We start from the raw sequence: 19,764 nt of genomic DNA on the forward strand, positions 1-19,764 counted from the left end.
TCATGCTTCTCTTCTCTGTCTTCTTCTAATGAACAACCCATTACTAGACCTTGGCCTTCGAGTCTGCGCGCGCTGGTAAGTTTTGTTCCCAGCAAAAAAAAGCAGTGTAATCGGCGCGCGCGCCCGGCTGTCCCAAGGCACGTCTTTGGTGAATGTGTATAATAGCCGATCACTTTGAGCTTTCTCTTCTGAGGGTCACTCTCGTCCTGCTAGTATATTACAGCGCCAGTACCATAGTGGGAAGCGTCGGTGTTTGGCTCGGACGGCTTTGTCAGTCCGGTATTGTCAGCCCCGGGTCAGGTGATATAACGTCTCTTCGCCCAGCAACGCCAGAAGCACCATCGAGAAAGTTCCAATGCTCCTGTATCCTATGCTCCTGGCTCGCTAGCGTGGCTTTGGATTCCAGCCTCTACCACTGGACTGTCACCGAAACTCGCGTCGAAGTACCAAGGCCCATACCGCGTGATCAAACAAACGTCTCCAGTCAACTATATTGTGGAACCCCTCGAGCTACCTTTGGATCATCGCCGTCGTGGACGCGAAATTGTGCATGCCCAGCGTCTCAAGCCCTACTGTGATCCGCCTGTGCTGTCCTACCCGTAGTTCACCGGGACGGCTTCCTTTTCCGCGGAGGAGATAACTGTATTGTAAAATAGGGAGCAGTGGGGCTGTGGCCAGGAGATAGACAACGACGACGAGGAAGGACAACCTTGTTTCGGTGCTCGGTCGGCGACACTACCTCTCGCTGCTCCAACGTTCTAGTCGCGAACGCTTACTGCCCAAAGTGCTTCGGGACAATATATATATATATATATATATATATATATATATATATATATATATATATATATATATATATATATATATATATATATTGTGAGTTCATTGGCATCGTTTTGGAGAGCCTGCAGGTCATAGAGTTTCGTACAATAATTGCATATTGCAGGAAATTCTATGCTGCAGGTTGCCTTCACCCAAAAACCTCGCGTACTCGTTACGCCTACAGCAGAAAGAATATTCCACATCCGCCGCCAAGGCTTGTGAGTGGTGGCGCTGGCTAACTCTCCAAGGATTAGTTCTAATAGTTAAAAAAAACATAAATATTCCAGAAAGCGGATGGGGGAAACGGCACCACAGTAGCTCACTTGATGATAATGATGATGATGATGATGGCAACATTATTGTACCGCCGGATAAGGAAGTCCCCGACTCCCGGCATACAGGCCTAGGGGACGGAGGCCGGGACCTCCGCGGTTAAAAGCAGGCGAAGAGGTCTTGACTCTTCGCGGCTTCTTCCGCCAGGCGGATGGCGTGTTGCTGTAGAGTAGAGTCCTCGCTCCGCAGCAGGGCTTCCCAGGCCGCTCTACAATTTGTTTGCTTCAGCCCCTGGGGAGCTAGCGCATTCCCAAATTATGTGGTCGAGGGTCCCTCTGGCCCCACAGTGTTTGCACTTATCGTTTTCTCTACCATGTATAACGTCGTATGCCCAGAACCCCAGAACAGGTTTACGAAGTTCCCAGCTTGCAGGCGCCGCCATGCGACTGCCTCTCTATTGTTTAGACTTGTATCTGGTGGTGGCACCAGCCTCCTGCGTAGCCGATAATCTTCGACAATCGCCGTATAATTTTGCAGACGCTCGTCCATGTTTCGGCAGTCAGGCGGCTCCATATCCACGCGGAAGTAGAGAGCTCGGGCCAACTCGTGGGCCGCCTCGTTGCAAGGAACGGACGTATGTGCGGGGGTCCAAATTAGGCAATACTTTCTATTCAGCCGTCTACTGGCCAGAACCCTTGCCGCTTCCGGCGAGATCCTACCCTTTCCAAAATTCTAGATGGCCGTTTTGCTGTCGCTAATTAGGAAATTTGCTTCCGTTCGCAAGCGAGCGCTGTCGCGACTTCTTCAGTCGTTTCTGTGTTGCGACTTCTAATGGTGGCGGCCGATACGGAGGCCCCTTGGCCGTCGACCACCGAGGCGACCGCCGCACCCGCCCTGCCACTTGCCGCGTTCACGTACGCAACCGGCTTGCTGTCCAACGAATCGAAGTGTTTGATCAGAGCTTCTGCTCTCTTTTCTCTCCTCTCCGTGTTGAATATGGGATGCATATGTTACGATGGATGGAGGGAATGATTAGATTTTCTCGGCAGTTCAGCGGATCGATGTTTGACTTGCCTCGTAGTCCCCTACCTGTTTTCATGCCTACCATTTCGAGGATAGCTTTGACACTTTGATAGCTTTGATAACTCTGACAGCCTCCGCCATTTCGTCCTTCTCCGCGGAGGTGCTACCTTCTCCATGGAGGTGCTGACCTTCTCTGTGGAGGTGCTAATTGGTAAGCCTAAGGCCTTTATGCACCGTCGAATGAGCGAGTCGAGTTTCCGCCTCTCATCTGACCTGACGTTTAATTAAGAAAGGCGTGGCATCGCACACGCGGCTTATTACGTATGGTTGGGTTAGTTCAAGAAAGCATCTTCCCTTCAGGCCTCGTTCTCTCAGCGCAACCATTCTATATATGCCAAGGCCTTGCGTGGCAAATCCCTCTAGATTTTTTATTGTCCCATTATTATATCCATTTTCCTGTATGAAAAGTCCTAACATTCTGATTTGGTTTACCCTTGGGACTGGTTGCCCCCAACTTTATTGTCAAATTCTAAGCTGCGCTTGCACCGGAGCGACTTTGGGTTGTAGACGAATAATTCCGATTTTCGCGTAGGACTTGAGAGACTAGCTACTGGCAGCATAGTCCACGACACTGTCCGCCGCCGCCTGCAGGCGCTCCTCGATGCTCGCATCGCTCCCCTGGTTGGTCCAGAGGGTGATGTCATCCGCATACATACTGAAATTTAGCCCCTGTATGCTTCTCAGAACTTCGGGGAGGCCCCTCATCGTCACGTTGAAGAGGAACGGGGAGAGAACCGAGCCCTGCGGCGTGCCCCTGCTCCCGAATTTAAGTGTGGGAGATTCAATGTCTTGGAACTTCATGCAGGCAGTTCTGTCTGACAAAGAGTCCTTGACATGGCCGAGGATTACCTTGGCCTCTGTAGAACGTGAGTCAGTTATGTCATGTTTGAGTAGGAGCATCACGTCCTGCATGCACAAGCCCAGTCGGAAACCGATGATCTCGTGCGGCCACAGTTCGTTCTGCTCCACAAAGCGCGTCAGTCTGGTCTGGACTTCGCGCTCCATCAATTTCCCTATGCATGAAGTTAGGGAAATGGGTCTTAGATTTTCTGGATTTGGGGGTTTGCCCGGCTTTGGGATTAGGATCACGTTTGCAGACTTCCACTGGCGTAGCAGGTGACCTTTAGTCCAAATTTCTTGAATGTACTCCGTCAGAGCGCTGCTCACTCGATAAGTTGATAAGTGGTTCGTACCCACTTGCGGCCAGTTGTTTTTATATCGGCTTTCATTTTCATTAATTTATAATTTTCTTTAATTCAATCAGTAAGCACAAGTGATTCCCCCTATATTGTTCTTGGTGCCCTTGTTTGGTGGCTGCTTACGCTATGATTAATAACAATCGGGCCCCTCGGTCCCCTTTCTTCTCTTCAGCTGTTTTCACGAAAGTCGATGGAAGCCAAGCCAGGTCAAGTCAGACTGAGTCCATTTTGTAGACGCTGGCTGTGTGGCATGCAACCCTACTTTTATAGCTAGCCTCCGTAACCCTTACGCATGCTTACGGTAAACTGCGAAAAAGTTTACTGTAGTTTTGGCACCGGTGGCCTTAAAGTGGCTAAATCTGTAGTAAAAAGGAACCCGCAACAAGCCTACAGCAGCCCCGCCGCTCCCTGAGACTTTTAACGATCCTGGCGTCTCGTCCGGCGGGAAGCGATGCCTCTGTGAAAAGAGGCTAGCGTGACCAGTAAATCGGCCAACAGCGCGCGGTGTTTTGGCGGAGCTACAACCACCAGTCAGTGAGTTTGTTTCTCATTCACTCTCTAAAAGTGTTGTTAGCGTACTGCCGACGCTGTAACTACCACTGTCCCATGCGCCATTTGAAGCATCACGACACACCGTCGGAAACTCGCACTTTGTGTATTCGTTTCGAATGCTCACAGCTGCTCCCTGATGATTCGTTACATAACTTTTACGCAAACAGATGGAGACATAAGCCCGTGCTTCACCGTGAACTTCTTCAGTAAACAACGGGAGCGCTACATCACAACTGATATTGAGAAGCATGAACTAGAGCAGGGCGCTGACATACTGTCGGGCGGAAAGCAAAGCGTGAAAGAACAGTTGTTTTTGGGAACAACGCAAGCCATCATCTATGTCATCTTGACTGCTGGCACGTCCTCGTTGTAAATTTCCGCTTAAGAAACCAATTATGTGAAATTCACTCATATTTCAGCCTCTATTTGTATATGAAGTCACCGCGGCGTTCTTCATTCATAAATGAAGAACGCGCAAAGGTAGTGTAGTTTGTTTTAATCACAAGATATGGTATCTTTGTCTGTTCATTCATCGCCGAGTCTGCAGGAGTTGTGCGTTGTGAAAAGAACACGTTCATTTTGTGTTGCTCCTTGCGTAGAGAATGCCTCTGCTTATCAAGGTTCGGTTCGTTGAGGGTATATCTGAACTATTTGTGCAGCTTGTGTGGCAAGCGCAGCCCACCTTTTTAGACAATGCGCTTCTGGAACTTAAAATTACAGTGAAACGTTGCTGTGAAATTTGAGCTTTTCCGTGGTGTTGCTTTTTTTTTTTTCGGTGTTCATTGTCTTAAGCTTTCGTAAGCTAAAAATCCAGCTATCCCTGTAACATCACATTTTAACATCTCTGCTAGAAAAATAAATGGCCATCATTTGTTGTGTTTGAACATGGGCATTGCTTTCAATAAAAAGAAAAGTTGCAATATAACCTTACTCTCCTACTTCACAAATGGTTCTGACGGGTCACTGTAAGGGTTCTGTCAAAAAATATAAAATCACTTCTCTCGCGAAGTTCTGTTAAATTAACAAACAGTGGTTCACGAGCACCATAAAGCAGATTGCTGCAATGTTATAACCAATTCCGTGGTCAGAGTTTTATGATTTGGTTTAATGAGCATCATTGCAGAATGTTGGCCAATTTCATGGCCTTGATGGGCACACTCTAGGCTTCTCTGAAAGTCCTGAACTGCACCTGAGGCATAACCTTAGTAAGCTCCAATGCAAATTCATGGAGGCAGATTTGTTAAAACCCAATAAATGTGGTGTTTAGAAAAAGTGAGCTGAGCTCTTTTAAGGACATTGAAGGACCTACCTAAATTTTATTGGAGAATTATGCATGCATAGTCTTTCAGATTTGACTTAATGCTGAACTATGCAGTCTTCGGTATTGTCTTTTGGCGCACATGACCAAAGCACCGAGAAATAAATGTGCGCTACAGATTTCGCCATTGGAGCTTAGCTTTAAGAGTCGCACTGCTTGTGGCGCTCCAAGAGGTGTGGTTGTCTTTGCAGTGGAGGAACAACCCTCGCAGCAGAAGCCACAAGAGGAAGAAGCAACAATGCAAGGCTCGTCAGACTGCGACGTCTTACGATTGTGCAAGCAGCTGCAAGAGATACGTGCCCAGCTTGCCAAGGCCAGGTGTGTGCATTCAGACTGTATTCTGCTGTTGTTATTGGCTGTATGTTTGATCAGAGCTATGCCCTATTTCAACGACAGTGGTAAGTTTCCCGAATTACCACTGTTGTTGATAAGTAAAGTGTGCGAACATTGCATTCTACCAGTGCTAACATATGGGGCAAAAAACTTGGAGGTTAAAAAAGAAGCTTGGGAAGTTAAAGACCGTTCGAAGAGCAGTGGAATGAAAAATATCAGGTGTAACGTTGTGATTCAGTGAACAAACAGGGATAGCTGCTATTCCAATTGAAATTAAGAGGGAAAAAAAAGAATTGGGCAGGTCATGTAATGCATAGGGCAGAAAACCAGTGGACCATCAGAGTTACAGAATGGGTGCCAAGGGAAGGGAAGTGCAGTCAAGGACGACAGAAATTAAGTGAGGTGATGAAGTTGGGAAATTTGCAGGTGGCTGTTGGAATCGGCATGCACAGGACAAGGTTATAATTGGAGATCGCTGAGAGAGGCCTTTGTCCTGCAGACAGGAAAATAGGACGATGATGGTGGTGATAATGCTTTATTTTATGCTTAGCAGGGCAACGCTTTGGAAGCTGTACAAATAGCGCAGTCATAGAAGTTTCACGCTCCAGGTTTCGCGCTGCAGTTGTTTACCATCTGCAATGCTTCCTACAGATTAACTACTATTTATGTTAGAACTGCAATTTGGGGACATAAGGTCATGTTAAATTGTGTGTCATCTGTGCACCTTTGCGCTTATAGTATGCAGTGCACAATGTATTGGTTGCAAGTGCAAATGGTGTGCTGTGGCTGCTTGTTGCGGCAATGCATTGAAGAGCAGATGTACAGGGGCACACACTCCCCGCTGACAACAAATTTTATTGGGAAATGCGTGCTGTACACTGTCAACCTTATATTGTTCTTTCACTTTTGTTCCAGTTACTGTCATTCACCATATTGCCACTGTTATAGCGTTATTCGTCGTCGTCAGGCACACCTACTATATCCAGAATAGCTTGGAACGTTGTCACCAGTTCTGTAGCATGAAAGACTTGTCTAATCAGATTGCGTGTGCAATGCAAATAGTAGTTATTTACATTCTCAAATGTACACAAGCACCACTGGTTACTCGTTTATAAGTAGCATACTGATTTGGCCCGTCTGTAAAGGTTTGATGACTGACAGCTGTGCCTGCCTTTGTAGTTGTAATTCGAGTGTTAGTCTTTGTGGGCACAAGCGGGATTCGTGCGATGGGACAGAGCGCCAATTCAGCCAGCGAATGAGCATGACGTAGCTCGGTGTCGCCGAATCACGCCACACGCAAAAAATGTCACAGAGAAGCTGGCAGTTGTGCCTTTTACATGTCACAGACTGTGAACTGGATAGGCAATCCGTCTCGTCGTGTGAATCCAGCTTTAAAAGGACATGAAAGAAAAAAAAATTATATTAGTCAATCACAATTCTACAGTATGAAAAACACATCTCACACTTGATAACAGGCTTGCTAAATCGCAATAGACGCGAATACCAAGGACACATGGCAACACCAAGCTGAACTCTAGTTCAGTCACTTAAAAGTCAAGCACCATCTTGCCACGACGTTGTGGATATTAGCTGAGCCTGCTTGAGTCTCGTTAATTGTTTATCAGTAAATAAGGACTATGACGTTCTGAAGGAATTGTACAGAATGCGTTTCAAAGACTGACTATGCCACTGCAGTCCAAATAGGAGAAAATACTTTGAAATCCATGATGTCATGCTGACATGGTGGCACTGGGATCTCGGCTTGAAATTCGAGAAGTGGACCCTTATCCTTCATTTTCTCTCATGGTAGTAATCAACCTCTTAAAGCAAACTTAATAAAAATAAGGTTTTGAAAGGATGATTTATCAAGCTAAACTGATCTAGTGCTTCTGAATTAGCATCCCTTTAAGTTGCATTTTTGACAGTTCTTCACCAATATTACATGACTTTACTATTGTACACACCATCATAACTACCAGCACGGCGTAGCCATTGTGCACTACACCACACCACCAACACTACACCACACAACGTTGCAGTAGGCAGAGCATGTATTACCAAATGCACGCATGTTGATAAAACACCAGGAACATGATGGCAAAGCTTTTTCCAACTTGGCGTTGCAACTCTCGCCGAGCATGTGCAAGGAAGCCCCATCAACTCTTTCGTTCATGGTGCTGTCTAGAAAGCGTTTACACGGGAATTGTTTGATTGCACAAAATGTTTCAGCTTCTATGATTTCTCGAGCGTATTTGCAATAATATTTCTTCCAAGTCAGCATTGTCTGTGCCTGCTCCTGTCCATCCTCTGTAACTGCACTGTAAGTCCAGTGATGTATCGCCCAAGAAGCCATCATCATCATCATAAAAACTTTATTGTAAGAATGAGGAGTCAACTTTCCATGTGCCTGCCCTGGCAGCTCAGTGGCTGTGGCGCTACGCTGCTGAGTACAAGGTCGCGTGCCCGATTCCCAGGCGTGTGCACAGTAACGGAACCCAGGTCGTCAAAATTAATGTGGAGCCATAAAAGTCGAAACTTGTTCTCTTCTGACCTTGTGATGGCCACGGTGCTGGCTGTTACCAGTGTTGTTAACTCAGTTTTGGCTTTGTAGCTGGTTGTAATGCACGAACAATTTTTGGACGCTTCTCCCATTTTCTTTCCTTAGAGGTGTGCCGTTAGAATAGGTAAATAATGTATTTAATGTGGCCTTTGCTCATTTGTCTCTTACTGGAAGACACAGCTCATTGGCCATTTAGACAACAACATTATTTTGTCTGGCAAAACGCTTTGAAAGCTCACTCTATGTTCCACATAGTCACCCGCTTCATTACCGTGGAAGGCATAGCCATTGCCTGCATTCACGCAGCTTTTTCTTTTATCTACGAGCATTTTCTCAACGGCTAGCATTCAGGTGCCTGCCAACCCTGGTGGCATTCACGTGACTAGGCGAAAGCTGCAACGATGGCCATTTGCAGACAACACTTGTGTAAGACAAGTTTTTGTGAACGTGTGTCCACGTTTTCTTGTGGATGGCTGTTTTTGCCGTACTTACTTGTACGACTCTTGTGCCGTAACACTTTACACAAGATAGAGCCATCAAACAATGAGGAATGTGGTGTCATTAGAGTGCTTTTTCTGATTGCAACAACTGACTGACCATGCATCCTCTTATTTTTGTTGATCAGGGCCAAGGTGCAGGTCGACGGCACCATTCAAGACAAGGCGGCGGCAAAATTAGATGAAGTATGCGAGTTGCTACAGCAAGAAAGCCAGAGTGACAGTTCTACCTGTCCAAAAGATGGAACCCCATCGGAAAACAATGCTTCGACGATGACCGAAGACGATGCCGTTAATGCAGTTGTTGAGGGGCCGGCCTCCGGTCCAAGTTGTTGTGCTGCAAATGAAACAGTTGGGGGCGACGACACTGCCGTTTCGCAGGCGGTCATTGTGGACACGGCAAACCTTGACATCGCCTGCGAGACCGTCTCGACCACAGACTACTGCGTCGTTGCAGAGAGCCCGCCACCTGCGGAAGCAGACGAAGTACGTAACAGCACACTGGGAAGCTCTCCTTACAATGAGGACCACTGCTACGCAGCAGGCACTAGTGGCGGTGAATGCATCCTTCCCGACTCGCAGGCTTCGTTAAAATTCATCCACCAGAGTTCGGAGAAAAGGCCTGCTCCCACCGACACGCAAACTCCAGATGCGAAGAAGTTGAAGACCATTTCGTCGATCTCTTCCGGCACTCCACTCAAGGGCCAAGTGATCGTGGCCGGAGCCCGTGTTCCGTCAGGGACCCCGGGTCCCGTGATTGTGCGTCGGTGCATTCTGCAGCCCGCCGGGACGAACATTTCACAGACACTGCGGAACTCGTCGCTGCCCATTGCTAGCCAGTCCAGAGTCACCATGGTAGTCAAGGCGAAGGATGCCGGCAAACCGATTCGGGTGCCGGTCCACATGTATTCCTCGTCGAATCAGCAGAGTGGTGAAGCTGGCAAAGACTCGCCGCAGAAACTCACGATCGTGCACATGAAGGTCCTGCAGCAGTCACCACAAACTAGTAGTGAGTTTTCTTCCTTTATTTTTTTCTCTCGTCTTAAGGCATGTTTTAATATCTTGTTAATTTATTTTTGCCCACTGTGGTTCTTCGTGTTGCTTCTGATCTGGTGCACTGTGGCACTGACTCTCTGCGCATCGAGAAAGTTTCAAAGGAACACAACTCCTTGGGGACTGACCGGTGGGTCATGACGGGTTCGAGCGATTTGACAAGCCACCCACCAGTGGGTCATCACACTCAAGAATCGAGACTCTTAAAAGTGGCGCCACAGTGAATGTACTTAGTAGGAGGTCGCTGGTGAATTCCCAGTTATGGTGGTGAAGGTACATTTAAAAAAAACAGTCGTTTAACGTGCTTCAGGTGCTTGTTAAAAGAACCCTAGGCAGTCAGAATTAATCAGGATCAACCTAGCGTTTCATAGTTCCTACGGTGCTTGGGAACGTGGAACCAGGTTTATCAGCCATTTCATGCTTTTCCTTGGTTTGAAAATGTCTTTTGTGTCTTATTGCACACACTAACTGTGATAGTATGTAGTACATACTATCGTTATGTAGAACTACATAAGGCACACCAAGTGTTGTTCAGTAGATCATGGTGCTGGGCCCATCGGCATTGCCGTGTTATCAAAACTATGAGTTATTTTTGTATCTGCATGCAAATGATCACTTTTCTGTGCTAGCCTGACTTGGAAACATTGGCATGTTTTGTGCAAGCGATTTCAAAGGCTTTGTACTTTGTAGTCACATGTCACACCACGCACCAGCACATTAGTAGGAAACGGCAACACAGAAATTTGTTGTGCGATTACGATGTCGTTGCATGTTTAAAAAGAAAAGAAAATGATAAGCAGCTCGTACCTCTGATCTTGCATAGTTCAGATGCTTAGTATCACTCATTAGGTGAACGGCATATTAAAAAAAAAAAGGATAAATGATATTTGTTTTACAGACAACTATGTGCAGTTACTAGTGCAAAGACTTGCAAAGGCTTACAACAATGGATTAAACTGGGTAAACTACTAGGACAGGTGTCATTCTGACACGTGGCCACCTCTCTCAATTTGCGAACATAATTTCTGGAAAAAGCCCATGAGATTTTTCTTTTTGTTGCTGCCAAAACATGCCATTTCAATTACAGCGTTTCGAAAAGTCAGCACTATGGACCTAATCCTAACATTTCTCATCGGCTGGTCCTGCAGTGTACTTCATCCCGAAAGGGACCAGCATTGAACAAATGTGCTCGCACACACAAAGCTTTTATCACTCTGTACGTAAGGGCCACTCGATTTACAACATGAAATGAATCAAAAGAAGGCATGCGAACTGAAAAATGCAAGATTTGACTGCGTACTGCTGGGCACTTCTCTCACCGGCAGGTTTCCCTTGAAATATATGCAGACTTTCACGAACCGCTACTGGTGTTCAGTGTTTTCAATGCTGTTGTGGCACTGAATGACACAGAAAATCCTGTCTACCAAGCTTGCCAGATGACGAGGTCATTTTGCCATCGTAAAAACGGAACCACGGGTAGCACACGCTCCAACACAAATAGGCTCGCGGTCACGCTGACGGCACAGAAGGTGACCCTCGACGTACGAATCTGCCCACTGTGGGGAGCAATCGGTGCTGGTGGTACAGGTGGAAACTTTACGTTGCCTCACCTTTTGCTAAGTTTGGCAGCCGGCAGACTTCACAGAGACTGAGAGGGACCACAGGTGAATCCGTACTGCACTTCTGCTGCCATCCGACCTCGCCCTCCCAATTGGTCGAAATCTCCTTTAGCTACCACAGCTCTCAGAAAAACTACTACACAAGGCCGCGCTGCTTGGGCCACTGGGCCTAAGTTCATTCAGTTATTATTTAATGCTGGAAGTAGGTGTCTGTGCTACTTAATCGCCAAAGTCCTAATTATCGGGTGTCAAAGAAATTGGCCAGTGACTCTACGCGTCATTTTTGTCATCAGAACGCATATATTTTGAGGCACCTGCATACAAACATTTGCTTCACTGTAACGGATATTTAATTGGCTACTGCGTTTTCAGTTACAGTGGTGAAATAAAGCACGGCCAACCAAATTTTATATTTACTTCATTTTAGCCAATAATTTCTTATATTTGTATTCGCTACATTGACGTTCGACTGTAGTGTTTCATTAACTGCATCACAACCTCTGCTTTGCACAGATTCCAAAATGCATTGGAACTGCTGGATCTCTTTACCTCCTTTTCTTTTTTCAGTTTCGATTTGCAATATGCAGAATTTAGCAAATTGTTTCTTATGCAGTAATTAGCATTTTGCTCCGTATCTTCTGTGTAGCTACATTATTACTGTAAATATTTTTTATGTGATGCAAGATTTTTCTGCGGTTGGCCTTCGAGCTCATGCGGTGGTGTGGACAGTTGCGAAGCGCCTGAGCCGTGTTTAAATGAAATAGATGAAATGCTTTTTGATGATGCGCTTACCAGTAAATCTTTCTCCTTCCAGAAGCAGCAACTCAAGAAAAGGCACAGAAAACACAGAAGACAATGTCCAAGGGATGTCAGGTATGAGGGCCATCTCACACATGATGTTGGTGGCTTGAGTCTACCACGGTTGACAAAACCTTGCTCGCCCCTTTCAAGTCCCTACCGCGGTGACTCGGCAGCTCTTATGTATTGTTCAACGCTAGGTCGCTCTTTTTACTCTGGGCCATATCGGCTGCACTTTTATGGGAATGGTATACAAGAACACTCATTTATCATGCATTCAAGGGGCACTACAACAACAACAACAAAAAAAAACTGTTTCAGCTGAATTAGTTCAGTACCCTTCTGCAGTACCAAGCTAGCCACTTTTTCCGTTCGAAAAGATTTGGTAAGCCAGAAAAAAAAAACAGAAGGATAGACTGTTGGGGATGGCCACCGTGGAAGTTCCAGCTCCAGCTTGTTGTGATGGCATGAACTTTGCTCATGTGTAGCTAAATTTCTCGTGGTAATAACAGACTGTCTACTTCGTATTATGAGACTGCTGAGAAAATCTCAAGCGCTTAAGCTTAGCCACAAATGTGGAAAACAATTGGTAAAGAATGTTGAAATCTGTGACGTCACGCCGACTCACCGGCACTGCGGTGTTGGCATAAGATTTTTAAAATGCAACTTTGACCGTCTTTTTCTCTTCGGCTAATCCCCTCCTTGTGTGAAGTTAACGAAAATAGAGTTTTGGGAGAATAACACACGAGTCTAAAGTTATTTGGTGTTTCTTTTTAGTTTGCATTTAAAGATAGATGCACCTCAGAGATCCAACCCAGACCGGATTGAATCCCGGCCACAGTGGCTGCATTCTTATGGGGGCGGAATCCAGAAACGTTCATGTATTTAGGTACAGGTGCACATTTAAAGAAACCCAGTTTAGTCCGAAGTATTCCTCTACGAGGTGCCTCATAATCAGATGGTGGTTTTGGCACATAAAACACCAGACTTTAGTTGTTTTTATGTTCTTGTTAGGTCCTGGGCACTCTTACGGCCCCCCTTTTTTTTTTCTTGTAGCTTTACTGAGCAGGCTTGTAAAAAAACTTGACACCAACTACAGTGGGTGGAATAAGATCAGAACAAAATTCTAAACCTTTTTCTTTTTATTATTAAAAGAAAAAGGCATCGCAGGGGTAGTGTGCAAATCACCTTAGGTAGTGCTCTGCGTGTTCAGATAAATCCAACGAAATGAAACATGCGTACACTCGTCTGCTGATAAACAGTTGATCTGTGTGTGAAAAAAAAAAAATAACTCGTAATTTCAAGGACCTCAGTTCTGGTCATGACTTGACTGTGCCGGTGTGCAAGGACCTGGTGCACACTGGTGGCTTATTCTCCACATCCTCCCCCGTGTAAGGTGGGGGAATAAGCTAGACGTAGATGAAAATTCTGCTAAGGAAAGCAGTTGCCGACAAGTCAAGTCGTCGTTGGCTCCAGCGACATTTCTTGATCAGTAGGTGTTCATCACTTCAAGCTTCCACCTGCCCCGTGAACTTCTGAGTTGGCTGAAGGGTTGTGGAATTCAAGAAATTTGTTTGGCCTTCATTTCCTGTTCCGGTAATCGTTGCACCATAACCAAAATAAATGAGAGTGAGTTTTGGGAAAATGTATCAGCAGTCTCTAAACAGGTTCAGTGCTTTCTCTTTAGCATTTATTTAATTTGGTTGAATTTTTCACTGTTGCCTACATGCAGACGACCAGAATCACCAGGGCCCAGACAAGGAAAAAGGCTGCTCCCGTGGAAGTTAAGCAGGAGCCCTGTACTGCACTCGTGAAGACATTCCCACAGCCAGATAAGCGCAAGGGACGCAGGAAAGGTGAGCTTGGGTTGTTTAAAGGGCCCCTCACCAGGCCACAATTTTGGTGACACGTTGGAAGTTATGTGCCCTCTAGGGAGCATTCTGCCGCAAACATTGCTCAAATTGGTTCATTAATAGCCGAGACTGAAATGTTTAGGTGCCGCGAACCAATGATTTCAGAAGGCGGCCTTCGCGACTGACATAGACACACACTCCACTTGCCCCGTCCAGCCTCCGCAAGCGAAATTCCTTAACTGTGTTATCCCGTACCGGAGCTCGAGGATCACGTGGCGCATATGTCACAGGCTTTCTTCTTTCTTTTCTCTCATTCTCTCTCTCTCTCTTTTTGCCCTCGCTTTCTTGCCGCGCAGTGTACTTCCGCTGACGGCGTTGCGGGCAAGCTGTTGCGTTTGTCTCGTTTCACACAGCATGCGATTTTGCACGCTCTGCATGAGAACACCTGACTAGTGGTATAAGTCAGCGCTACACAAACACTGAGGCATACACAAGCGGATCACAGAGCATGATCACACGCTGGAACATGGTAGAAAATGGCATAGTTTTGTTTCCTGCACACACACGACTGAACGACGTGGTAACGAGCAGACAAAACAAAGTACATCTCTCTTGCTGCAGTATGAAATAAAACAAAAGCATGCAGACATTCGGTTTTTGTGTTTTATTATTTCTCTAACCTTTAATTTGTCTATTGAAGCAACGGATTACACTAATAACAGGCGTTGCCTTGAATAATTCTCAGTCACGTGTCACTATGAGTGACGTCACAGTACAGACATGTAGTACATAGGTGCACTTGCGCATTTACATCACCTCTCCAGCTGGGAGCACGGCGCCCGCGAGGAGAAGACCAAACAGTATTTTGTTCAAATTTCATCTCTTTCTGCGGCGGTTAGCGATGTAATACTTAGCAGACACGATCGTTAGCATGCATTGTATGCACTGCACTTGTCAACTCGATATGGCCAGGCGTGATGAGGGACCCTTTAGGAGATTGTTTGTGGTACACACTTTTGGCATTCGAGACATCAGCAAGTTTGGACACTTAGCACCTGTGACGCGGGTTCTTTTCTTTCTTTAATGTCTCAGACGGTTTCCTGAAGCAGAGCCTCTGAGAGCCCAATTAAGGACAAAGCCGTTCGTTGCAAAGTGTACACAACACTTTTAGTGCCACTCGTGCAAAAAAAGAAATATATAAAGTAAACACTCAATGAAAATTCAGAGCAAGAAACCACTACACTCAAAGCTAGAACAGTACCTCCACCACGTTAGTCAGGGCAGATCATGAGTGCGATTGCATGCAGCAGTTCGATGTGGGCCTTTATTCAGGAAATCAATAGGGAAACAAGTTCTCTTTGCTTGTCATTGTCATCTGACAAGGAGACGGTGCTTTTCTTGGGTAGTACTCTCGGCCAAACACTTTGGGAGATAGTTTCACTTTTGCAAAATTTCGCATTACCAGGCACCGAAAGTGCCCCCAGCAAGTGTTCCTAGCGCTGTGCCCAGCTCATTATCAGTGCTAACAGTAGGCTAGCAGATGCCCCAGTACATCGGTTCGGAAAACTTGGGACGGTGCCAGAAGAGAAAAACGCCCGGACGGGACTTTTTTTTTTTCTATTGTGGAGGTGACAGCGCATCAGGTTTTGCAAGCACGTCCTCTGCCCTAACAAGGGCTGCCTAGCAACGTAGGTGCGTCTCATCCATCTTTTGCCCTTCTTTCTGCAAACACTCTTTCTGCGGCCATACCAGCTATGCACGGTGAGAAATATAACCTCTGTGCTAGCGAGAATGTGACACAGTCGCACTTTCCAAATAGTGTCGTTTACACGCGCTTACACTTTCTAATAGTTCAGGTGTCCACCTCGAGCGAGACAGTTGGGGTGTCCACAGCAAGAATTGTGAAAAATAAACAAACAAAAACATTCCACTTCATTTAGGCGACATCGAGCTTCCTCTTTGTCTGTGGTTTTCTGGGCATCAGCTTCTCATTTGCGGTTGAAACTCTATATATGGCGCTTTGGGGGTGCATACAGTGGTGGTCATACAGTGACAGCTGATAAACTAATGAGTTTACGGGGGAAATGGTTAATTTTGGGGCTTTCACTGTAACAAACAATTTGCTGCGATCCCGTGAGGTTCGTTATATTGCGATTTCACTGGACTACTACATTTCAAATAAACATAACAATCAATTTCCCCAATGCCTTCTTTGGCATCAATGACTGTGTGCGTGTCTTGGCATGGTTGCGACTAACTAAACATCTTGCCCCTCGGATCCCCTTGTCTATATAGCTTCATTGTTGGAGTGTTGACTGTGGTCTGTTGTGCGTCATGCAAATTTAGGATTCACTGAGGTCTTGAGGAAGTTGTTGTAGAGATTCCGCTGTGGTACATTGTAATCGTAGAATACTGTTGCCTGAGCACTTCTGTGTTGTATGCTGCAGGCAAGAACGCCATGACCACCCAGTGTGTGGTGTTCTGCTGCGAGGCGTGCGGCGACGCATTTTCGGCAGCCAAGCACCTGCACCGTCACTGGCAGACCCGGCACCGGAAGAGGCAAGAGGGCAAGCACCAGTGCTCCTACTGCACCTACAGCAGCGACCGGAAGTGAGTCCGTCTGTCTTTTCTTTTTAGTGTGATGGCAATCGCAGTAGATCCTTCGGCCATACGTGTTGAGAGAAGAAAGAAAGAATGCAATAATATACACGCTGACTGGGAAAACATACAATTCGAAGTCACTAAAAAAAAATTCGTTAGGCTCAACTGTAGCTAACAGTACTTAACGCGAAGCATTGCAGAAGTTGCTACAACACGAGATGCTGCCACGCTCCAAGCTGGGGGTGCCTGAGCTGCCCGAGACGTGCTTTGTTGTTTTCCTATTGTATAGTGTTTTAAAAAAGACCGGCGACAAGAAACCGAAATGAAATGGAGCTGGTGGACGCCGCCGTAATACGGTGCCGCCAGAGTTACATGGGACGCTCAATTTGCGTTGCCTGCAGCTGCGATCGGCAGTGTGTTTGGGTTATTGCCCACTAAAAGCGCTCAGTGAATTTTCTATCAAAATTCACAAAAAATAGATTCAATTTATGAAAGCGTTTTGGAATTGTTGGAGGTTGAGGACAAGCCTAGATTGGACGGAAAAAATTGTTTTGGTGCCTGTGGCACCTTTTTGTGAAAGCGCAAGACAAAACAGAGGACCACTCGCTTTAAACTTCATTATTCAAGCAGGATCCTGAAGCAGGCCAAATCGGCGAAAGCAAAGCTGCTGGAAAGGTCACTGCGATCTGAATACTGTGTTGCTTCTTAACCTCTGCTGCACCCTATATGCTGGTTATGGTTATAGCATGGTTATGTATCCCATAAAGGGCGTTTGTGCTCACGGCAAACAAACAAAAATTCTCTCTCTCTCTCTATCTATCTATCTACCAATCATGTTCATGAGTATTACTGCAAATTTTAAAACTTCACTGGGCGTCATAGTTCTGCTAACGAGCTCTTTCACTTCTCTCCTCACGCAGGGCCCATGTCACCATGCACGAGCGGACCCACACGGGCGAGCGCCCCTTCTCCTGCTACGTGTGCCAGAAGGGCTTCTACCGGGCCGACGACGTCGAGACCCACATGCGCGTGCACACCAAGGAGAAGCCGTTCGAGTGCAACGAGTGCGGCCAGCGCTTCAACGTCTCCTCGAACCTGAACCGCCACAAGAAGCTGCATTCGGACGACGCCGAGATCCACGCCTGCGCCGACTGTGGCAAGACCTTCAACCAGAAGGTGCACCTCAAGTCGCACCTGCGCACCCACACGGGCGAGCGGCCCTACCAGTGTAGCCAGTGCACCCAGCGCTTCACCGAGCTTGGCAGCGTCCGGAAGCACGAGCGCATGGTGCACGCCGGCGACTACCCGCACTACTGCCCGCACTGCGGCAAGGGCCTGGCCAACAACTTCAAGCTGAAGAAGCACCTCCGTGCGCGCCACTTTCAGTTCAAGATGGAGGACTACGTGGACGAAGAGGAAGAGACACCGCAGACGGCGGAGACGTAACAAAAGCGGTTTGAAATGCGTGGAATTTAGGGCAGGGGACGAGGTGCAGCAAGGCAGCGTCTGGCATCGCGGGTTCCGCAGTGCCAAGCAAAAGAAGGAGAGTCAGACTCTGCTGTCCGCTGTCCGCAAGCTTGTGCACGCCTGGAAGCATTAGCTCACGCTTTGACCAGTAGCTTGGAGCCACAGGTCCTGAAGTACGAACACTATCGGCGTTGCGACAGTGATGCTTGTAGAAGCAGACGCCATTTGAAGGGCAGTTCTTGTGCTACTCCCTGAGCTGGCAAAAAAAAAGGGGGCTCGGCAAGCAACAGAACTGGCATGCCTGCACCTCTGGGTCTGGCTTGTGTGCTCATGAGCAACAGCGGAAATTGCAGACACGGAGACACATAATGGATTTACAAATAGGCACTCTTGAAGAGTAAAGATAAAAGACATTGCTGAGAGGATCGTGCTTGTGTGAAACACCCAGGAATCCTGAACAAAAGCCAGACAACGCTTTCTAGAGGCAGCAGCTTGACGAATGACTTGAACAGAAGAAGCACTTGCAGATGCGGCTTTATTTTCATATGCACTTCAAGGCAATTAAGCGCAACAGAGCACGTATGACGGGAGTAGTAGAGTTCCGAAAATGTAAGGAAGAATACCAATGGCACCACATTTAAATTGCACCGTGTGTCATTCCGGCGAGTCCAGCAGTGCACGCAATGTGACCTGAATTTTTCAGACGAACTTGGGAAAGGAGGACTTGAAGTCAAAGAAACATTTGTGTATGCAGAAATGAGCTTCACCACAGAGTGTGTTGCCTAAGCATTAATAAACAGATTCTGGTGGGAACTGTCGCGGTTGTGCTAAGGGCGAGGGCGAGCGAAATCACCAAGCCAGAAAAATTCTGAATTGAACTTTTACTGGCCTTAAAATCAAGGGAAGTGGTCGAAGAACTGAAAGTTAAAGAAGCGCCGCGGAGAAGCTCGTTTACCTGGCTATTGCGTAAACGAGAAGTGGATGGGTAAGTTGTACAATTCAAATTGCGTCTCGAGATGCAAAGTTAATCACGGGAGCACTAACAATGTGTATATGTATTTGATTTACGGAAAGTAAAATTTTGGTAAGATGGATCAAATAGCCTGCTGCAACGACTTAGTGGCTGTTGTGTTCTGCTGGTTAGCATACGGTAGGTCATGGGTGCGATTCCCGGTCGCCGCCATATTCTGGTGGCAGCAGAATGCAAAAGCACTCCTGTACGGTGCTTTCGGTTCGTGTTAAAAAAACCCCGGGTGGTCAAAACTATGCTCCATTTCATACGTAGCAGGCAACTCTGCATAAGCTGCACGAGTAATGCAGCTGGTGAAGTCCCATCCCTCATGTTTCACAGTGCAGTTGTTCTTGATCGAAACATTTTCTATGAAACTACAATAACTACATATACAGTCGAACCCTCTTATAGCAATAGCGGTTTTAACCATATATTGGGTATAACAATGAACAGCAAATTCACCGTCAACTTCTGTAGGTGCTCCGGGGTAAAATAAACCGCTTACTACAATGCTCCCATGCCGCATTATCGGTTATAGTGTGTTCCTAAACGAAAAAAATTTCGAAATCTTCGGGGAAAAAAAAATAAGCCCGAGTTCTTTTTTTCCTTGGTCACACCTGCCCACGTGCCGCCCCCGCATGGCGTTTTGTCACCCCTCTCCCACTGCCTTCCACCCTCTCGACGATGTCGGGGGGTTGGAAGAGATCAGTGTTTGAATTTGGGG

General features: G+C 46.6%; 2 protein-coding genes across 2 annotated transcripts; one reads left to right on the forward strand and one right to left on the reverse strand.

Annotated features, from left to right (window-relative positions):
* Positions 1 to 2,721: 2,721 nt before the first annotated feature.
* Positions 2,722 to 3,183, reverse strand: LOC139050324 (uncharacterized). The gene has a single exon (XM_070526557.1). The coding sequence runs from the start codon at positions 3,181 to 3,183 to the stop codon at positions 2,722 to 2,724; it is 462 nt and encodes a 153-aa protein (XP_070382658.1).
* Positions 3,184 to 3,570: 387 nt separating this feature from the next.
* LOC139050984 (uncharacterized) lies at positions 3,571 to 18,841 on the forward strand. Its single transcript, XM_070527920.1, has 7 exons — positions 3,571 to 3,911; positions 5,439 to 5,565; positions 8,766 to 9,646; positions 12,124 to 12,182; positions 13,840 to 13,963; positions 16,408 to 16,570; positions 17,482 to 18,841. Coding segments are annotated over exons 1-7 (1,881 nt in total). The 5' UTR covers positions 3,571 to 3,910; the 3' UTR covers positions 18,008 to 18,841.
* Positions 18,842 to 19,764: the final 923 nt, after the last annotated feature.

Source organism: Dermacentor albipictus, chromosome 10, assembly GCF_038994185.2.
Source record: "Dermacentor albipictus isolate Rhodes 1998 colony chromosome 10, USDA_Dalb.pri_finalv2, whole genome shotgun sequence".
NCBI lineage: Eukaryota > Metazoa > Arthropoda > Arachnida > Ixodida > Ixodidae > Dermacentor > Dermacentor albipictus.

Coding starts and splice junctions, on each gene's coding strand:
- LOC139050324 (XM_070526557.1), bottom strand. CDS start 3,183: ATGGAGCGCGAAGTCCAGACCAGACTGACGCGCTTTGTGGAGCAGAAC.
- LOC139050984 (XM_070527920.1), top strand. Junction 9,647..12,123: donor GCAGTCACCACAAACTAGTA/GTGAGTTTTCTT, acceptor TTCTCCTTCCAG/AAGCAGCAACTCAAGAAAAG. Junction 12,183..13,839: donor CAATGTCCAAGGGATGTCAG/GTATGAGGGCCA, acceptor GCCTACATGCAG/ACGACCAGAATCACCAGGGC.